The 19,291-nt window shown below is 42.3% G+C and overlaps 1 protein-coding gene across 2 annotated transcripts in view; it reads left to right on the top strand.

The window, feature by feature from the left end:
• The first annotated feature begins 2,720 nt into the window (after window positions 1–2,720).
• Window positions 2,721–19,291, top strand: part of NAMPT (nicotinamide phosphoribosyltransferase) — a 31,138-nt gene continuing 14,567 nt past the window's right edge. The window contains exons 1-4 of one of the 2 annotated variants that reach the window (XM_038153821.1): window positions 2,721–2,886; window positions 14,653–14,809; window positions 16,090–16,193; window positions 19,017–19,145. In XM_038153821.1, the coding sequence (XP_038009749.1) occupies window positions 2,827–2,886; window positions 14,653–14,809; window positions 16,090–16,193; window positions 19,017–19,145 (450 nt within the window). In that variant the 5' untranslated portion in view covers window positions 2,721–2,826. The remainder of the gene's footprint in view (window positions 2,887–14,652; window positions 14,810–16,089; window positions 16,194–19,016; window positions 19,146–19,291) is intronic. The other variant, XM_038153822.1, reaches the window with a different exon arrangement.

Genomic DNA, 19,291 nt, shown 5'->3' with positions numbered 1-19,291 from the left:
ATAAGGACAGATAACACAGTTAAAGGATGTGTTAAGGGGCAAAGTCCTGATGTGACACCACAGCAGAAAATTTTGTGACAAAACATGGGAGATTTGCATATAAAGATATTTTCAAATTATCACACGATCGTGTTGTCACATTGATGGGACACTCCACAAAAGGAATCCTCAGAAGGAACTAAGGGAGAGTTAAGTCCAGACAATTTCAGAAAAATATTTCTTTTATTTAAGGGGGATGTGAAAAAGGTAGAGCAGCTCTCTAAACTAGCAAGCACTTTTAGATCAGTCTTGCCAGCGGAAGACAGCACACTGGGCTGTCTATGCAGCAACAAACAAGCAGAGATAAAAAAGGGAAGAGCTACAGAGAAACCTGAGAAAGAAAATGGAAATTAAAACTTTTTGCTCTGACATGGAAGTTATGGTAAGAAGATAACTTTGTGTCCATGAGACTGAACAAAAGCAAGCAGAACGTCTAAGACAAGAATTAGTTGCAAGTTCATGGTGGCTAATAGCAACAACAGCAATTACCATTGCTAATTGCAGATTTTGGTGAAAAACAGCACTCAAGATGGCAGAGGGAAGTGTACACGAAACTCCTGATATATGGAGTCTGTTAATGTTTCCAACTTCTTCACAGACCTTTTCCTGATCTGGGGAAACCCTTTCCCTCCTGAGAAAACTAATGAAAGTAGTTTCTCAGAATCACAGAATGGGTACAGCTGGAAGGGACCACAGTGGTGTCTGGTCCAACCTCCCTGCTCAGGCAGGGTCAGCCTAGAGCACATGGCAGAGGATTGTGACTGGATGCTTCCTGAATATCTCCAGCAAGGGAAACCCCACCGCCTCTCTGGGCAAGGTATATATATATTTATATATATAAAACTGGTGCTTTTCTCTCATTGAATGGCATAAAACAAGAGCATGCTGAGGTCAACAGGGACTCACAAGGGTAATCAAATTAATGTGGCTCACACGGATGTTATGGATACACCAGGATCTATGATGACAGAAATACCTAGATCTCATTCCTAACCTTACCCTTTGCAATTTTTTTGGACATTCTTATTTCTATCAAAATCTGACTGGTGAAACCCAATGTGTCTGAATCATATTAGTAAACAGTAGTTATACAATTTTTGGATTTGTTTATGATCAAACAACCCGTTTTAATTCACCAGTGGTTTTACAGAAAAGGCTAACCGAGCAGCTTTCTTTTTTTTTTTTTTTTTAAATGCACTAGAGCAGCAATGTTAATAGTTAATTTACCACATGCCTGATTAGCAGAGAGCAAGACAACAATCTTCCGGTTGTGGACAAGCCGTGGCTGTGACAGGAACTGTATTTGCTGCTTTGAAGCAGCAAATACAGAGAGTGTTCTAAACTACCAAGTATATAGTGTTATATATTACCGAGTGTTATAGTGCAATATACTACCGAGTATAGTGTAATATAGTGTAATATACTACCGAGTGTTATATAGTGTAATATAGTGTTCTATAGTGTAATATAGTGTTCTATACTACTGTTATATAGTGTTATATACTACTACAAGTGTTCTATACTACCAAGTTCTAATACTACCAAGAATACTATCTCAGAACAATTCAAGGATTGACAGAATCCATTAGGTTGGAAAAGACCTTTGAGATATCAAGCCCAACCTCTGAGTGAGCACCACCGTGCCAACCAGAGCCTGGCACTGAGTGCCACATCCAGCCTGGCCTCGAGCTCCTCCAGGGACGGTGACTCCAGCACGTCCCCGGGCAGCCCGTTCCCATGTGGAATGGCCCTTTCCGTGAAGAAATTCTCCCCAATGCCCGACCTGGACCTGCCCAGGGGCAGACTGAGGCCGCGCACTCCTCTCCCAGTCCCCGGGAGAGGGACCCGACCCCAGCAGGCCACAGGGCCCTGAGGGGACATAAAGCCACCCGAGCCTCCTGTTCCTCCTCTGAGCGAACACCAGATAAACACGGTTCGCAAACCTCAAGCATGTCCTCGAACGAGAACACCAGTTACAGCTGTAATGAGTATAAAATAAAGCTTTTGGAAAGCAGGTGTAACTTTATATGTAATCCCTGATCAACAGCAACTGCAAAGAGTGCTCGGAAGTATTATCTGTCAAAAAGTGCCATGCCCCTCCACTGAGGCAGCGGGGCCGAACGCTGGCAGTGGGGGTGGATGGAGACCTGGGTGCTCGGGAAGGCCGGGAAGTCTTTTCCCACCCGGCCATCAGCCCTAGGCCCTGGTAAAAGGGACGGGAGGGCGCAGTGGCTGCCTGGCGCTCGGCCCGGCCGGGAGCGGGTGCGGATGCGGGCGGGGGTCCCCCCGCGTGCCCGGGTCGGTGCCGGTGCCGCTTCCCTTTCCCGGAACAGCGGCTGCCGAGAACCGAAACCGGGGCCGCTCCGCGCACGCGCCGCCGCCCCCGCCCCCGCCCGCCCAGCCGCGCGCGCCGCCGGCCGCAGCCAGAGGGCGCTCGCCGGTCCCGCGGTGACGTCAGCGGGCCGGCCCCGCCCAAATCCCAATGAAAGAGAACGTGCGGCGCGGGACGCTCCCCGCCCGCCCCTCCCCCTGCACCGGCCAGCGGCGGGACCAATCAGAGCCCCGGCGGAGCCCCGGCCCCACCCCCCTCCTCGTGACGCTAGGGAACCGCCCCCGGTGGCTGAGCGGCTCGACCAATCAGCGTCCCCGCGCGCGCCCGGCCCGGCCGCGATCCCGTGTTTCCGCCCCGCCCCCTCTCTCCGTTCTCCCCCCGCTCAAAACGCCAGCGGTGGCGGCGGAGCCCGGTTCTGTGCGTGCGGGCGGCGGCGCCTCCCGGGGCTCGGCGACATGGAGTGCGCTGCGGCGGGAGCTGAGTTCAACATCCTCCTCGCCACCGACTCCTACAAGGTGGGCACGGACAGCCGGGCGGGAGAGAGGGGGTCACCTCTGCGGATACCGGACCCGCCGGTGCGCGCCATCCGCGGGACGCCGAGCCGGGCCGGTCCCGCCGCCCCCGGCCCCCTGCCCGCCTGGCCGGGGCCGGGAGATCCCCCGGGGCGCCAGTGAGGGTGCCCGGCCTCACCCGGGCGGAGCGGGGGGGACGGCGCAGGCCTGGCCGGGATGCCCCTTTTGCCCCCGCCAGCCCCGGCAGCTCCCCGCGCGGTGCCGGGGGCCGCGCAGCCGGGGGGCAGCGGCGGGGCCAGAAAAGAAAGTGAAAGCGGGCGGGTCGGGCGCCGCCATCCCGCTGCCTCTGGGCTGGAGGGGCGGCCATGGCGGGAGGCGGGGGCCGCCCGGCCCCGAGCATCGTCCGGCCCCGCCGGGCTGCCCGCCCCCCGCCCCGGCCGGGCTCGGAGAGGGCGCGCGTGTCGCTGCCGCGGGGCAGCCGCTCCGTGCTTCTCCCGCGCCGCGTCCCTCCCGCCCGGCTCCACTCCGCCGCTCGCTGCCGGCGGTGGCGCGCGATGCAGCGCGCCCCGGGAAGCGGCTGGTGCGAGATGCGTGTGCTCTAGCCCCGCGCTCAGCTTGCCGCCACTGCGGTGTCACGTTCGCTAGGCAAGGTTCAGAGGGGAGAGGCGCTCTGCACGGCCCTCCCTCCGTTTCTTGGAAATAGCGGGGCTGGCGGCAGTGACAAAGTGCAGGCGCCCTGTCCGCGCCCCGACCCGGTGCTGTCTGACCCGGCAGCCCGCGGCGATGTGCCCGGGCCGGAGAGCTGCCCCTGCCGTGGCCCGCGGCGATGTGCCCGGGCTGGAGAGCTGCCCCTGCGCGGCGCTCCTGGAAGCGCTCAGCCTCCAGGTCCTGGGCACAGCCCCGTGTGACTCCCCCCGCCCGCTGGACACATGTGCCCGGCCTCTCCTAGGCTGGAAGGCTCACTTGTTTCCTTCAGGAGCTGCATTGCAATGTCGACGGGGTTGTTCTCGGCCTAAACAAAACTACAGTAACGGTCCTGGTTATCGTTGTAAAGCATTTATTGCGTTTTGCCTCTTTGAACGTTGGGATGCTGGGATGAGTGTCCGGGATGAGGGTACTTCTGGATAGAGGAATCTTAAAAGCAAAAGCTATGTTGTGACCAGGTCTTGTTACTGAGTAGCTACCAAAGTACAAACCTCAGTAGCTGCTGGCTTGTGGTGATATTACTACTATTATTTTCATTATTGTTATTATTACTGTACGTTACATCAAGACATAAAGAGAGTTAACAGCTGTTGTTGCTGTTTGTGGGAAGGAGTTTTGGAAGGTGTGGAGATGCTGATAAATCTTGGAGCAGCTCAGTCAGGGCATCCTGATGCTGCGACTGCGGGCTTGCAAAACTGCTTCCGTTCTGGGTGTAATCTGACTACAGTGCTCTTTATGAACCAGGTTTAAGTGTTTGTTATCTACCTTATTCAAATATGGAAGATACACTTTTTTCCATGTCTGAAACTAATCACATTAAATAGTGCAGGATTGGGTTAAAACAGTATCTGCTTCAAATGTAATTTGCACACTACTTTTTTTACATGCTCTGGGTGTGCTCAAGGATTGGTGGTAGTACAGCACACTGGAGTGACATAAAACCAGTTTGCTTCTGTTTTGTTTGCTGTTTCATAGTATAGATGACTTGGTAACATTCCAGGAGTGGTAGAAATCTTAAAGAGGTCAAATAAAGGCCTGAGGTGTTTTTTTTGGGTTTTTTTCTCAGTTTAAAACTGAATTTAGATGAGGTTTTCTGAGGCAGCTTAGGGGCAGTTTCTAATATATTTAGAGCAGTTACACCCCTCAATTGCTTTGTTAGGGCTATTCAAATTGTCTGTCTTTCCATATGCTTTTTTCCAGATCTTAGGATTGTTCAGTGTCTCTGAACAGTGCTTAAACAAGTAGCTGCTTTTATCTTGTTAGGTAATATGAGCAAACATCACTTATCTTCTCCCTGGATGATACTGTTGTTTCCTAATCAATGAAACACACTTAGTGAGAGCACTTTCAGTAAAATTGCACTAAAATATCTGGTAGTTTGCAATGTCAAGCTTTTTACAGGAGTTACCAAACACTCTTATTAGCAATTAAAACAACAGTGAGAGTTGATTGGGGAATTTTTTCTTTTCTTTTTCTTTTTATTTTGTTTAGGTGGTTCTGCTGTATCCACAACTGTAGCATCTGTTTGTGTATGTAGAACTGTCTGTACATAACATTTAGACTGAGAAAAAACATGGGTCAGCTCAGAAGTTTACATGGTGATCTATTTGCAGGAGATGCTAGTCCATACAAGCTAATGTTGGTGACAAAAATCACATAGTAATAAACACCTGTAAAAGAAAAAAATACATGCAGACCGTAGTGAGTGGTACAACCCCTAGCTTAGGCAGTTGTCCATCAGAAAAAAAAAGTTGTGGCATCTCAGAGTCATGTCGGTCACAACTTGTTAGTTTGAGTACTAGCTCCAGTGTCCCAGTTCTCTGTTGCTGCAGTTGGAAATTTGGGGTGAAAAATAACTCATTACTAGTTTAGTGCCTAAACAATTCAGAAACAAAGTAATTGGGTAGGCAAAGATTTGTCTGTTGAGAGCCTATGCAGCCTCCCCTCCTTCTAAGCGGTTTTCCTGTCTGCATGTGCATCATAGGACATTTCCTCTTAAACAGTAGAGGTTATTTAATATTCAGTTTCAATATCTTTCAAGTGTTTTTGAAAAACTGCTGAATATCACGCTGATTGCTGGTAAAGTGAATATGCAGGAGTAGTTCCCAGTTGGTGAATATGCACTGGTTCCAGTACTGAGCTTGTGTTGTAGAATGGAGCTTACTCAATTGTACAAGTGCTCCAGGATTTTGAGGCTGGGCTTCAAATTATACAGTTTATTTCTAAACCCAATAACAAGATAAATGTTTTTACATCACTTAGCTTCTTCTTCCTGTGTACTTTGTTCTGTATTCTTAAGCTTTTACAAATCCCCCAAACGTGTAATTCCTCCTGTATGCTGGGAATTCTATACCATCCCCTCAGAGTCTGGGCATGGGCATTTGGTACAGTGTGTGTGCAACACGCTGATAAGTAACAGCAGTCTTTTTAATTCTTCTGATCATGAGACTCTCAAGAGATTCATCGATGCAGCGTTATCTGGGGAACCTCAATGTCTTTATTTACACTAGAGCAATGGCATTTCTATTAGTGAAGTTTTCTGCTGGTGACTTGGTATTACTGAAAAGGGGAAGTATTTGAAGTCAGAATCCTTGTTGATAGGAAGCTGCAAGTGAGGGGGTATCAGCTGGCTCCTTGAAAATCACTGTTCGTGTGGCATGATGTCTTAGTCTTGTGTCTACAGCAAGACACAATTTATATAGCTCCATCTATACAGCTAGCTATATATACACTATACAGCTAGCTATTTACACATTATACAGTGCTCTGGAGCAGTCCTGCCCCTCTGTGACTGAGGGGTTCTGTTCACTCTCTGCCTTTCCCCAGTGAAAGGGTCCATGCCCCTCTGTGCCTCATTTGTCTGACATCGCTGACACACCTCCTCTGCATTTTCTTTCTCTCTGATTCCCAGTGCTCTGTTTAGCCTATGTTTGGAATATTTCTTGCCTGTGCAGAAATAAACAGAGTTGAGGTTGTCTGAAACTGTGTTGAGAGGATCAGCTTGGCAGAGCTGTGCTGTTCAGTGGGAATACAGCTGGGACTGGCACGGACCAGGCCTGGGTTGGATGGACCATGAGCTGCAAGTGGGGAAAGGCTATTGACTGAACCTTGTTTGCTGGAGTAATAATAGCTTATTTTGCTTTTGCCAATGAGATCTGTTACTGTTGCTTGGCATGTTTCGTAATTAAGCTGATAGTTATAATAAGCTGCCATGCAATTACCTTTCAGGAGGAGCTGACTTGCTATCTAGACTGTAAATGAGATCTGTTTCAGAATTAATTTCTTTCTGGTTGCTTCAAGGAAACCCAAAATGTATGTTTTTATTCTGTATGCCTTACATGTTGAATTTTAAGCATTTGTCACTTCAGATGACTTTTTACTCTGTGTGGATGTAGGAGAGCACTGAGTTCAGAGGCACTTCACGTGAGTGTGTGTTTATTCTAGGCTCTGACAGCCTGTATGTTCTTTATTTAGAAGACTAGAGGTATGTGAGGAAGAAACATGAGTACTCTTTAGCCTACTGGATTTGACTAGTACTTAATGACTGCAAAATATTCTTTACAGGAGCCCATATTTTTTTTTTCTTGATTAAAATCTTGTGGTGGGAGTGTGAGTGTGTTATCTCCTGTAACTCTGCCAGTGGAAAGCATCGGAAGCGTCTGGCTCGACACTCCTTGTAAGACACAGTCTTCACACTCTCTAGGTTTGTTTTTTTCCAAGTTTTGATTTGCAGTCACATGGTCCTGTTACAAACCCCAAGACACCATTGCTCAAAAGGAGCACTGCAACTGTACAGTATTCAGACAATTTTTAAATTAATGGGGAGAAGCTCTTCTAGACCCACTGCAGCTTTCATTGTTGAAAAGGTAAATGTTTTTCCTTTTTCATTAAGGAACAGGAAACTTACCACAGCATGTGTGGTAGTACAGTGCCCTAGTGACAAATGTGTAGACAGTAAACAAACATGAGGCATTTTGTCATCTCTTTTGTGATGATTTTGGATGTAAAACTGCTGGCTTGACTGAGGTAGAGTTATTTTCTTCCTAGTAGCTGGTATGAGGCTATGTTTTTGATTTGTGCTGAAAACAATTCTTATAATTCAGGGATATTTTTGATTTTGCTGAGTAGTGCCTGCACAGAGTCAAGGCCTTTTCTGCCCTATACACCATCCCACCAGCCAGGAAGCTGAGGGTGCACAAGAAGCTGGGAGGGGACTCCAGGACAGCTGACCCCAGGTGACCCAAGGGATATTCCATACCACATGACATCACGCTTAGTGTATAAAGCTGGGGGAAGAAGGAGTAAAGGGGGGGAACATTTGAAGTAGTGGCATTTGTCTTCCCCAGTAACTGCTGCACGGGCTGGAGCCCTGCTTTCCTGGGAATGCCTGAACACCTGCCTGCCTGTGGGAAGTGATGAATGAATTCCCTGTTCTGCTTTGCTTACATGCAGAGAAGTTTTGCTTTCCCTGTTAAACTGTCTGTATCCCAACCCATGAGTTTTCCACTTTGACCCTTTGGATTCTCTCCCCTGTCCCACTGGGACGAGTGAGTGAGTGGCATTTGGGGCTTGGTTGCCAGTTGGGGTAAACCACAACAAAAACCATGAAAGTCTTTAGTGGTAATCAACTGCAAAATGTAGCTGTTTTTAAGCTCCGTGTTTTGTCTGAGAAATTTAGAACACACTCAGTTCTAGTGCTTACACTTGTGTTTTAAATGAATGTGGACCTGGTCATGAATAGCATCTCTGCTGGTAATGTACGGCTTCCATAGGAATTCAGTGGCTTGCATGTGCTTTCCTTATTTTTCATAGTACTGACTGGTCTCTTAACTTCTTTTTTCTTACCTCTGGTCCTCTTATTTTTCAATACACATATAAGAAATGATGGGATGAACTCAAATATGGAGACATTAGAAGTGGAGAAATTGCAAGGTCATCATTCAGTCATAACCTCCATTAACTTATCTCTCTCATCTCAAAAAAGCCGATATCTCCCAATATTCTCACTTTGGTTCTTGAACATTGTCTCAATCTTATGCATTCTAATAAGGGGCCTGGGGTCTCTCTAGGGCTTTTTTTTTTTCCCCTATGGTAATCTGAAGCTCATATAATCAAAATACTTGATTACTTGACTCTACTTGACTCTTAGATTATTTTTTTAACTCACTTAAGAATGTCTTGCACTTTGCCTGCTGTTGTTGGATGCCCATTAAAGATTGAGTCTTCTGGCATTCCCTCTCTTGTTCAAATAAATTTATCATTTAACTGTACTGGCTTTTGGTTTGGTTTTCATTTCCACTGTCTTGGTTGTGCATTTCTCCTGTGATTGCTTGAATGCTACCAAAGCATCCCTGTTGAATATAAGTGTTAGTCACAGTTGTGTTGGGTTTCTTCCTGAAGAGGGTCGCAATGCCTTATCACTGCTGTTAATAATCTCAGTGAGGTATATCTGATAGAGCAGTCCCTTTGCTCCTAAGTCCTGGTTCATCTCCTTGTTGTTGCTAATAATGTTGTTTTCCTTGTAGGTTGTTGGCAAACTTTGCTTTTAGTTGCTCTGTTGACTAAATCTAAAGATTTAGGTAAAACAGTATTTCATCCCATGGCCTTTTTCCATAATGTTTGTAAATAATAGGGAATACCACAATGCAAGGAGGTCTTGGGGTGCTTTGCAGAAGTCTCCCTGGTGTAAATACCAGCAGTACCACTGCACTAAAATTGTCTAACTCAGTAAGGCATGCTGGGGGTGAGGATCCCCCACATGTCTCTTGCAGTACAGTGACCAAGCCTGTGCTTTGGCCCGTGTGCTGCAGACCTGCGGTGTCCCGGCCAAGTGGCCCCGAGTCCAGGCCACCTGTCCCCGTGAGTCTCCCTGGTTGTGACTGTGTGGCACCATGGGTTTGGTGGCCAGGTTGTTCTGTACCCATTTAGCACTAAGGATTTTTTCAAAATAGCTCCAGAAAGTTCCAATACTGTTTTACTTGAACTGGTATCATCTTATCACATGAGAATTACAGTGCAGGCAAGATCCTGCTGGGTAAATGTTTGGGGGTTTGCTTTCTCCACTGTAGACAGGGCTTGGAAGCATCTTTCTTGAGGGTTTGTGTTGGCATCTGACCTAGGGGAGCATCAGGAATTGCCACCAATGGAGATTTTGGCCCCACCTGACTTCTCACATCCTCTCTGTTTCTCCCGTGTTTTCAAATGGTTGAATTACATCGGCTTATAAAATAACCTTTTAAAGTAAGTTTGTTGCAATATCCTGTACAACAAAGCTTGTTGATTATAAGAACATTTATATTTTTATGTCAAATATCTTCTGATCTAGCTTAGAAAAATGCAGCATTTACCTCAGTCATCCCTGTTTTATGATGAATACCCATTAATTCTTTTTCTTAAAATTTAACTCCTAATGTTTGGGGTGGTTTTTTGATGATCTAAATGCAATTTGTGGTTCATGGTTTTTTCCCTCAGAAAACTTGATTTGCTTAAATAGATGTAGTCCTTATTGAAAGTATTCTTTGTTCAGAATATACATTCATTTGCATTAAATTAAATAAGGAGCTATCACAACTGGAATAAAAGTGCTCTATTTCAGTCATAGTACATAATCTTGTAGGTAGTAGTGCTAGGGCTGTTTGTCATATGTTTTATAGACAAATCCTAAACCACAGCCTTTGAACTAAACATCAAAAGGCCTTTGAAGATACTTGGGAGAGTTGTTTTCTTGTAAGGGTCTCTTAATCCCAGCAGAGGCTTTTGTTTGCTTTTCTGTTTGTTGGTTAGGGTTTTTTCCCTTCCTGAAGAGATTTCCTACTGACTTTATAGTCACTCCTACTTATCAAGAGCTCGTCTGTACAAGTCCTGCTTCTGTCATCCCCTAACAGAAAGCATAGAGTTATCAATACTGCCCTAATCTCTTAAGTCATATAAAATTTAATATCAAATATTGTACATTGCCTCTGGTTGTTCTTTCTACTCTCCTTTAGGATACAGAAAGATTCATTAGACAGCAAGGAAAGATCAGGCATTTTTTGAAGCATAGTTTTCATTGTCCAAGTGCCTTATAGTGTTGTGTCAGGTTTTTTCTTGTTGGTTGGTTTGTTTTGTTTTCAATTGCGTTCTTTGTCTTCTGTGAACTGTTCCCACTCCTAGACCTTGACCTTTTTTCCACACTTTTTTTTTTTACCACCAGGCATTTCACTAATGCCAAACCTCCTGACCACCACCATGCAGATGGGTGTTATTTCCCCATGTAGAAGCCCAGAAATGACAGCTAATACAGTCAGCTGCTGTGACATTTTGTGGGCAGATATTCCTGATAAGTATGGTGGCCTGTCTTTGAGGGCCAGATAACTCAGCAGGGGTTGTAGGTGTTATGCTTCTTACACACCTATACAACATGGAATCAAAGAATAGTTTGGCTTGAAAGGGACCTTCAAAGGCCATCTAGTCCAGCCCCTTTGCAGGGACATCTTCAACTAGACCAATTTGCTCAAAGCCCCATCCAACCTGATCTTGAGAGTTTCCAGGATGGATCATCTATCAACTCTCTGGACAACCTGCTCCAGTGTTTCACTAATTTCATCACAAAAAATTTATTATATCTAGTCTGAATCTACTCTCCTTTAGTTTAAAACCATCCTTCCTTGTCCTGTTGCTGCAGGCCGTGCTAAAAAGTGTGTCCACATCTTTTTTTATAAACCCCTTTCAAGTAGCCAGTGGTTGGGAAGTGTGGTGTTTTTAAGATTGTGATTGTGCCTTTAAATATTGAGTAATATTTAAAAGGGTGTCTCAGCTTTTTAGGTAAAACTAACAGCTTTGTGGAATGCCAAAATAAGTATCTTTAAAATTACAGCTGTAAGTTTTGCTCAGATGTAAATATTTTAATTGCCAGGGATGTGTATTTTCACTGTTGAAATGGATTTTAATGTGTGAAGAATATAATGAAAACTACATGTGTGACATGCAAAGTTAGTTCCTTATCTCCTTTGAGTACTTACAGCAACTTAATCAATAAGATTATATTTCTATCCAGCATGAAACTTTCATATATGTTTTAATCCTTAGAAGTAACTATCTTCTGGACACTAGCTAGTATGTATTTTCAGGTTAAGATCTAATCTTATGTCAGAAAAGATAGCTAAACCTGTGATGCAATGTTTGAGAAACTTGAGTGGGAGTTTTTTAGGTTGAAACTGTCAGCAAGGTAGTCAGGAGGAGCTGTGTCCCCAGGTATGCAGTATAAAGGATAAATATAATATATTAGCATTTCAGCCTGATTTCAGCTCTCAAGTTCTGGTTTGCAGCCAGAGCACTGTGTTTTGTGATCATGCTTCAAAGCAGAGCTGGAATAAGTCCCTAAAAGAATGTACTTAAATGCAAAAAGAAAAGGTGACATCTACTCAGTGGGTGCACTGTGCACCCTAAGTTAATTTGGGCCTGTAACCATTTTGACACAAAAACATACAGCAGGAGGAGATGCCTTTGAACTGTCAAAGTCAAGTATGTTTTCGAGATGTGAGCGGAAGATCACACAAATTTTCATTACAGTGTAGGTGTTGGCTTCAGTAACTTGCCCATAGTTGGTGAGTTGTATAAACTTTTTAAAGGAAACCTGAGTATCCTATCTCAGGTGGAGGTGTAGTTTTCATTGTTTGAGCTGTTGTGATGAGTACAGCAGCACTGCTTTGGTTTGCTCTCGAGCTTGCCACAAGGAATTGAGATATTCATTTGGAGAATAGGTCCTGGGACATGTGCTGTGTGCACTTGCAGCTGCTGAGCTCTGTGTTGAGCCTTTACTCTGAAATCACAAACTCAAAAGTCCAGTACCAGTTGTAAAACTGAGTGAATTTTTTCATGAGGTTGCTGTAACTTATCTTGGTGGCACCAGTGGGAAGGGAGGAGTTCCCACTCTCGGTGTCTTTACAGTGCATGAGCATTCTAAGGATTTGTTGCAGGATCTTTTTCTTAGAGTGCATTTAATACAAATTCTTGTAGAGGGTTTGTATACATATATGTGTGTGTTCATATACCCACTAGTTAGAAAGATGTGTCAAACAGAGCCTATTTTTGTCTGCTCCATAGTAAAGAAGAGAGGATGGTGTGTGTGTGTGTGTTTTCTTTTGTGCAGGGATTTTGTTTTCCTTTAAGTGTGATGATATCATGCAGAGTTTCCTTTAAGCTGGTAGTGTGGTGTACTTCTTGGAAGTTCTGCACAGAACTAGAAAAGGGCCATGTTATAATTTGTGAAGCCAGACATTTATTAATAGCTAGAACTAAATCTGAAAGCCAGGCTTTGTCTTTGGGTCTAACATTGCTACTTTTAGGCATTCTGCTTTTGGGTGGCTGTGGAATTGTAACAGAATAGGTTTGTGTTCCATTAAATGCCTGTGGTGCCATGCTTTGTTTGAAGTCAGGGCAGAAAACGTGCAATGACAAGCTTGGGTTTTATTTGATTGGCCTTGTAAACCTCATGCAAGCAAAGACAATAGAATGGTCTTTAAATTGACCTTTCTTAATGTTTCCTTGCAGCACTGGAAGCACAACCAAAACAGCCTTGTGCTGGTGTAGGAAAACCAAAAAAATTCAGTTGAGTAGTGCATTGTCCAATCTGAGTGAAACACGAAATTTAAATGACATTTGAGAGGAGAAGGGAAACTGTTATTTTAAAATCCTTTAACATACAGTTTTAGGAGTACAGGTAAAGCAACCTTCAAATATTTTTCTTTGAGAATGTTGGCTATGTTTAAAAAATCAGGATAAGAAGGGAGAAACAGTAAAACTATCCCTTTTCCAATTCCTTGTGGTATTAGAAACAGAATTTTTTAAGGTTATTTTGAGTAAGTAACAGCAAGAAATGTGTAAGGAATTCATACTCTAACCTGTAAATATGAGAGTTTGAAAAAAATTCAGGCAGGAGTTTCCAACCATTTGAATTTTGTTCTGTTGTACAGTGCTGCTTTCTCAGTTGTCAGAACAGTTTTTATAAATCCTATGGAATATATAGACTTGTTCACAGACTTCCCATCATAATTTAAGAAAACTCTTGATATTTTCAACTTTGGGGATACTTTACCTTGATTTGTGTGTTCTGTAATTTAAACATTGATAGTGCCTAGTTTCTGTCGCTGTGTATTCTTTTTGTTCAGTATGGAATTAAGGATTTTGCATGGAGTTTGCTTTTTACACATTAGGAGATGAAATTTTGCAGGTTTAAGGTTTTAGGTGTTTAGAGTGTAGTTGTTTCAAATGCTTTTATTACTTAAAGTAAGTTTCTGGCTATATTTACTATGAGGAGCTCTGAAAAGCTGTAATAGTTGAATTCAGCTTAGCATGATGTGTTTTATGAGCAGTTTCCATGTAATACACACAGGCAGCAACTTCTCATGCTTCCTTTATGTGAACTTCTTCAAATTTTGAATAAAGCCCATCTAGCAAACTTTGTAAGGTGGTACAAACCTCAGGTAGATTTTAGCAGCATCACTGACAGTAAGAGGTTTGTAAACTGGCTTTGCTGTAAGCAGTTTGAGAGACCCACTCTGCCCACAGGGAATGGGACACTCGGGTAAAGGCCAGTGCCACTGCCTTCTTCAGTCTGGGTGGCTTTTGTCTGAGCTGTGGGATGGTAGCCTTCCAAACTGAAGTCAAATACAAGCAGGTGCTTGGAAGTGACATGGAATTTTGTGCTTCCTGTAGCTATTAGGCTTGGCCAAAGTGCGGCAGATCAAAAACTGCCCTGGCACGTTGATGTTCAGTGCTGCTCCTAAAATCCTAGCCAGTGTCTTTCCCACTTAATCAAAGCCAGGTCATCGGGGAGGGGGAGGTTAACCCCCCTCTGCTGATAAAGAAGCAAGGAATAACAGAGGGAAGACAGTCTTTTGAAATGGAAATTGAAAAAGGTTAAAAACCTGGACATTCTGTAAATACTTGTGTAGAATGTGAATGGATAAATAACCACAGTCCAGAAGAGCTGGGAGTTACTCTTAAGCTTTAATGTACAAATATGATTTCTCTTGTGCTTAGGAGTGATGTTTTGAGTTCTTACTGAGATTTTTCTTGATGTAGGTTACACATTACAAGCAATATCCACCGAACACAAGCAAAGTGTATTCCTACTTTGAATGTCGTGAAAAGAAGACTGAAAATTCCAAATTAAAGAAAGTGAAATATGAAGAAACAGTTTTTTATGGCTTGCAGTACATTCTGAATAAATATTTAAAAGGTAACTGTCTCAAATTCCAGTAAAACCTTTTCTCTAATTAAATATCTAACTTTTTCTCAAGCTTGTCTTATAGTTGAAACAATTCCAGGTTATCCTGATACACCACAAGTAGTGACACGCATAATATCTTATTTATGTGATTGTGAAAAAAGTTGTCCACCCTCATAAATTGGTATTAACTTCTTAATCCAGACACCTCTCTACTACCTTTATTTATGCCAGTGGTGTATTAGAAATGAAAAGGTGTTCATGTTGCAACTTCAGCGGGCAAAATTGAAATGAATGGAAAGAGACCAAAGCTGTGCATAGAGTCACAAGCAGAGAGAAGATTTGATGGAAAATACATTTTGCATTTTGAGCATTACCTTCAGTTCTGTATTTGCTGGTTTGTTTACTGTGTAAACCAATAATGGTTTTAAATTTCCTTAAAATAAATTTTAATTTTCCCTAAATTCTGAATGGCCCTCAGCTTAGATCATGGAGTATGGCAGCTACATGTGACAGTGATTTTTATACTGATAATTTTAAGAGTAACATCTGAAAATTCCTTGGTGCTATTTAAGATCTTTTTTGCCTCATGTACAAATATCACCTGTTCTGACCTGAGTGCATGTTGCCTTCTGCCAAGCTTTAAAGGAAAGCTTTAGTCATACATCTTGTGTTTTTGTCTTGGTCCAATAAACATCTCTGCCAATTCCACCAAAAATTGAAATTCCATTATCATCAAGACACTTGATGATTTTGTTTCTTTTGTCTTGAGCAGTCTGAGGGTTGTTCTCTAAGGTAGATGACTGGCCCTACAGCAGTAGCATGCTTATTCCAATAATGTGGCTAGTCTGCTGGTTCCTATCACAAGTGGTCAGTCAAAGGTTGGTTGCAAAGTCTCTCCATGGGGATTCTCCCTGCAATGGCATAGCTTAACCCTTGTGCTAGATATGTCCTTGCTGCATGTGCCAACTTGCACAATCAACACATTCCTCTGCAAAAAGCACTGCTGTGAAACCTCTTGACTGGTTTTTGACCGTCATAAAAGAGTAACAATCTCAAAATTTTCCTGAGTCATCTGCAAACCACAGGTGTATTTTACCCTCATGGTTTCTTGAGCATTCTAATCTGTATAATAAATTAAAGTTTGGTTTAAACATTCTGCATTTGACATTTTTAAAATATCTTTGTTGAAGGCAAAGTAACTTTGCTGTGCCTGAACCTTTTTGTTATTTGTTTTATCAGTTGATGAATATTGCGACTTTCTAAGCTTTAATCTGTTTCTGAAACTCCAGGTAAAGTGGTGACCAAAGAGAAAATCAAGGAAGCCAAAGAAGTATATAGGGAGCATTTTCAAGATGATGTCTTCAATGAAAAGGGATGGAACTATATTCTAGAGGTAAAAAAAATTACGCAAAAAAGTTTGGAGATCATTGTGAAGGATTTCTGAATAAACTGTAGAATAAATATGTCAGTGTCTCCTTTTAATCTTGATAGTAAAGACTAGATAAATTTAGCTTTTCATGTTTAGTGTACAGGGAGTAGCAGCTGTCAGAGAATAATCATATAATTGTAATTCCTTAGAGAAAAGTAATTTTCATCCTTTCAGATGCCAGGTGTGGCTTTGCAGGTAATAAGGATTTATGGCTGCCGTCAGCCAGCTCCTGTGAGTGAGTGGGGGCTTGTTGGCAGCTCTCCATGTGGGATACAGCACTCAGTGGTTGCCTGCATCATTTACATTTCTCTAACTAATCATTTCAGTGTTTACTCTAATGCAGAAAGCATTGCAACTTCTTGGGTGTATAAATAGTTGGAAAAAATACACGTTTTGTTCAGTTGTTTTATAAATTTTTCAGAGATATGAATGTTGAATTTTGTTATAAAATACAAGGCTTGAGCACTTCTGACACACAAAACCTTTCAACTTTAGGCTTTTCACAATTATCCTTTTCTCCTTTTGTTTAAAAAGGTGTTAGGCTTCGAGTAATTGCAAGCATCTCTTCTCTGTAAAAGCAGCAGATTCACACTAATAGCATTCATCAGAGCTGTACTAATCTCTGCAGAGTAATTAAATGCTTAGTTACATTGTGGGTTTTGGTCAGTGAATATTTTTGGCATTTGAAAGCCCTTTTTTTTAGTCCTCTGCATTTATATTTCCCTGGATACCCTAATTGTATGCACTTTTATGGTGGCATCTCTTTGTTAATGTATCTGGATATCATCCTGCCACTGGGGTGGACCATAGGTGTGCAAGAGAAGAGTGAGTTTCGACTAAATATTGCAAGTGGCAGCGAGGTAAATAAGCTCACAGCTTTCTAAGAGAGAGTTGTGGAGAGGTTTGTAGAGGGCTTGCATCCAGTTCAAATAACTACAAATGTGAATTCAATCCATATTTGTGTTTAAGCTACATTATACATTGTGAACTATATTCATCTGTGTTAAAGTAAGCTCGATCCCTCTTTGGATAAACAGAGTTAATACACTTTTAATTTTGCATGTCTGTCTTCACTTAGTTGTAATGTGGCTGGACTAAGCCCATTCAACTTTTGTTCTAGTCCAAATAAGCATTCCTGCATACCTTCTGTGTCTGTTTATTCCTTTGTCAGGTTTTCTTATTACAATTGTGTATGTGTGTATATATATATATATATATATATATGTATATATATATATATATATATATATATATATATATATATATATAAATAAATAAAAACCCAAACATGATTTTCATGTCTTGCTCTCATATGCTGGTGGCTCTCAAACTGGGAGTGTATGAACTCTGAGTCTTTGTGTGCCCTTTGTGCACAGAGGCCCTGCTTCTGCTCCCTGAATTCCAGAGCGTGTTCACACACCTGCCGCTGCTTCTCCCCAGCTCAGTTGCCTCAGGTGTGGTAGGAAAGTGGAGAGTGAAGTGCCAGGATGAATTGGAAATGTACACCTATCAGTTTGTGCTTGAGAGTAAATGAATGGGTAAATACTGATAGGGTGAAGGGCTGGAAGAAAGAAAAGGATTTCCTGGAGAACAATGGGCTGGTGTAGAGGCTGGAAGTTGGCAGGAATTGGTGATGAGTGACAGATGGGAGTCCTGAATTGTACAAGTCAAGTCTATCCAAAATTTTTGCTAAGGGCTGTAATACAGAGCCATGGCATGATCATATAATTTTTTCCATGGGCAAAATCAACACCTACAGCAACTTCAAGATCTTTTTTCTTTTTTTTTTTTTTTTCACTTAACTATACTTTTGCCTTCATTGAATCATTAATAAATTATTTTGAGCCTTTTTGAAGGCTTTGTTGTCTTTTGTTAATCCATATATCTTCAAATCTGGCAACTAGACCCTGTGTGGTATATAAACACAGTTTGCTTCAGCTTATTACATTTTTGCATAAACCTTTAAACTGTAAGGTAGAAGAGATTTCTGATGTCTGTTGAGTGCTGGAGAATATGTTTTGGTGCTGTTTATGAATCTGTAATTTCTCTGTATTGATGCAATTTTTGTTGCCTTTAACAGGATATCTCATGGGAAGCTTTCTGTCAAAATATATCCTCATCCAAAACATTTTCAGTATTGCCAGTGCAGCTTGCAGAGCTCTTTGACAAAGTTATAATTAGTCTTCTAGAGTTGCTATTTGCAGGTTACTCTTTTTCAAAGGGCATATTTTACAAAATGTTTAGTCCTTTGAGGATAAAAGACTGACAAAAGAATGACATTCCAATATAAGACTTCATGTTGAGTCAGTGATTGAAATGAAAATATTCTCTAAAATAGTTAGTAAGTGGATCCTGCTGTAATAAATGAACAAAGCATACATCTGTACTAAGCAAAACCATCTGGATAGTAGCTAAACCTTTTTAGCTTACTGCATGTGAAAGCATGGAAGAAAATGAGTAGTAAATAGTTCTTGTTCCATGGGTAGAACTTACATATTTTATAGAATGTTTCAGCTTTCCTGGCTCAGTTTGCTCAAGGAATACCACTGATAACCATTCATTTGTTTTGATAAAGAGACTGGGTTTTAAATTACATGATTTTTGTCCTTTTTTTGATAAGTATGGGTTTTTTCATTTATTTGGACTGGTGGGTTAATTTTTAGAGTTGAAAGAAATTAAGAAGAAAGCTTTTATTTACTCATAGCCTTTTATCCATTGCAGTTAAATAAAAGAGCTGTAGGTCCTCATCTTTCCTGTTGTCTAAGAACATTACTGTTTCTTACACAGAAATATGATGGCCATCTTCCCATAGAAATAAAGGCTGTTCCTGAGGGCTCTGTAATTCCCAGGGGAAATGTTCTTTTCACAGTAGAAAACACAGATCCAGAGTGCTACTGGCTCACAAATTGGATTGAGGTGAGTTTTGAAAATTTAACATGTTTTTTTCTAGGTAAATATTAGTGCACTTAAATTAAAGGTTAAGTTCTATATTGCTTTATGGGAAATTTCTAGCAAATTGCATTTTCTGCTTTAATTCTTTTCTGTAGTCATCTTATACAGAC

This window comes from Motacilla alba, chromosome 1A (genome assembly GCF_015832195.1).
Source record: "Motacilla alba alba isolate MOTALB_02 chromosome 1A, Motacilla_alba_V1.0_pri, whole genome shotgun sequence".
NCBI classification, from domain to species: domain Eukaryota; kingdom Metazoa; phylum Chordata; class Aves; order Passeriformes; family Motacillidae; genus Motacilla; species Motacilla alba.
The sequence above is the reverse complement of the archived record's forward strand: the minus strand, read 5'-3'. Positions and strand labels throughout refer to the sequence as shown.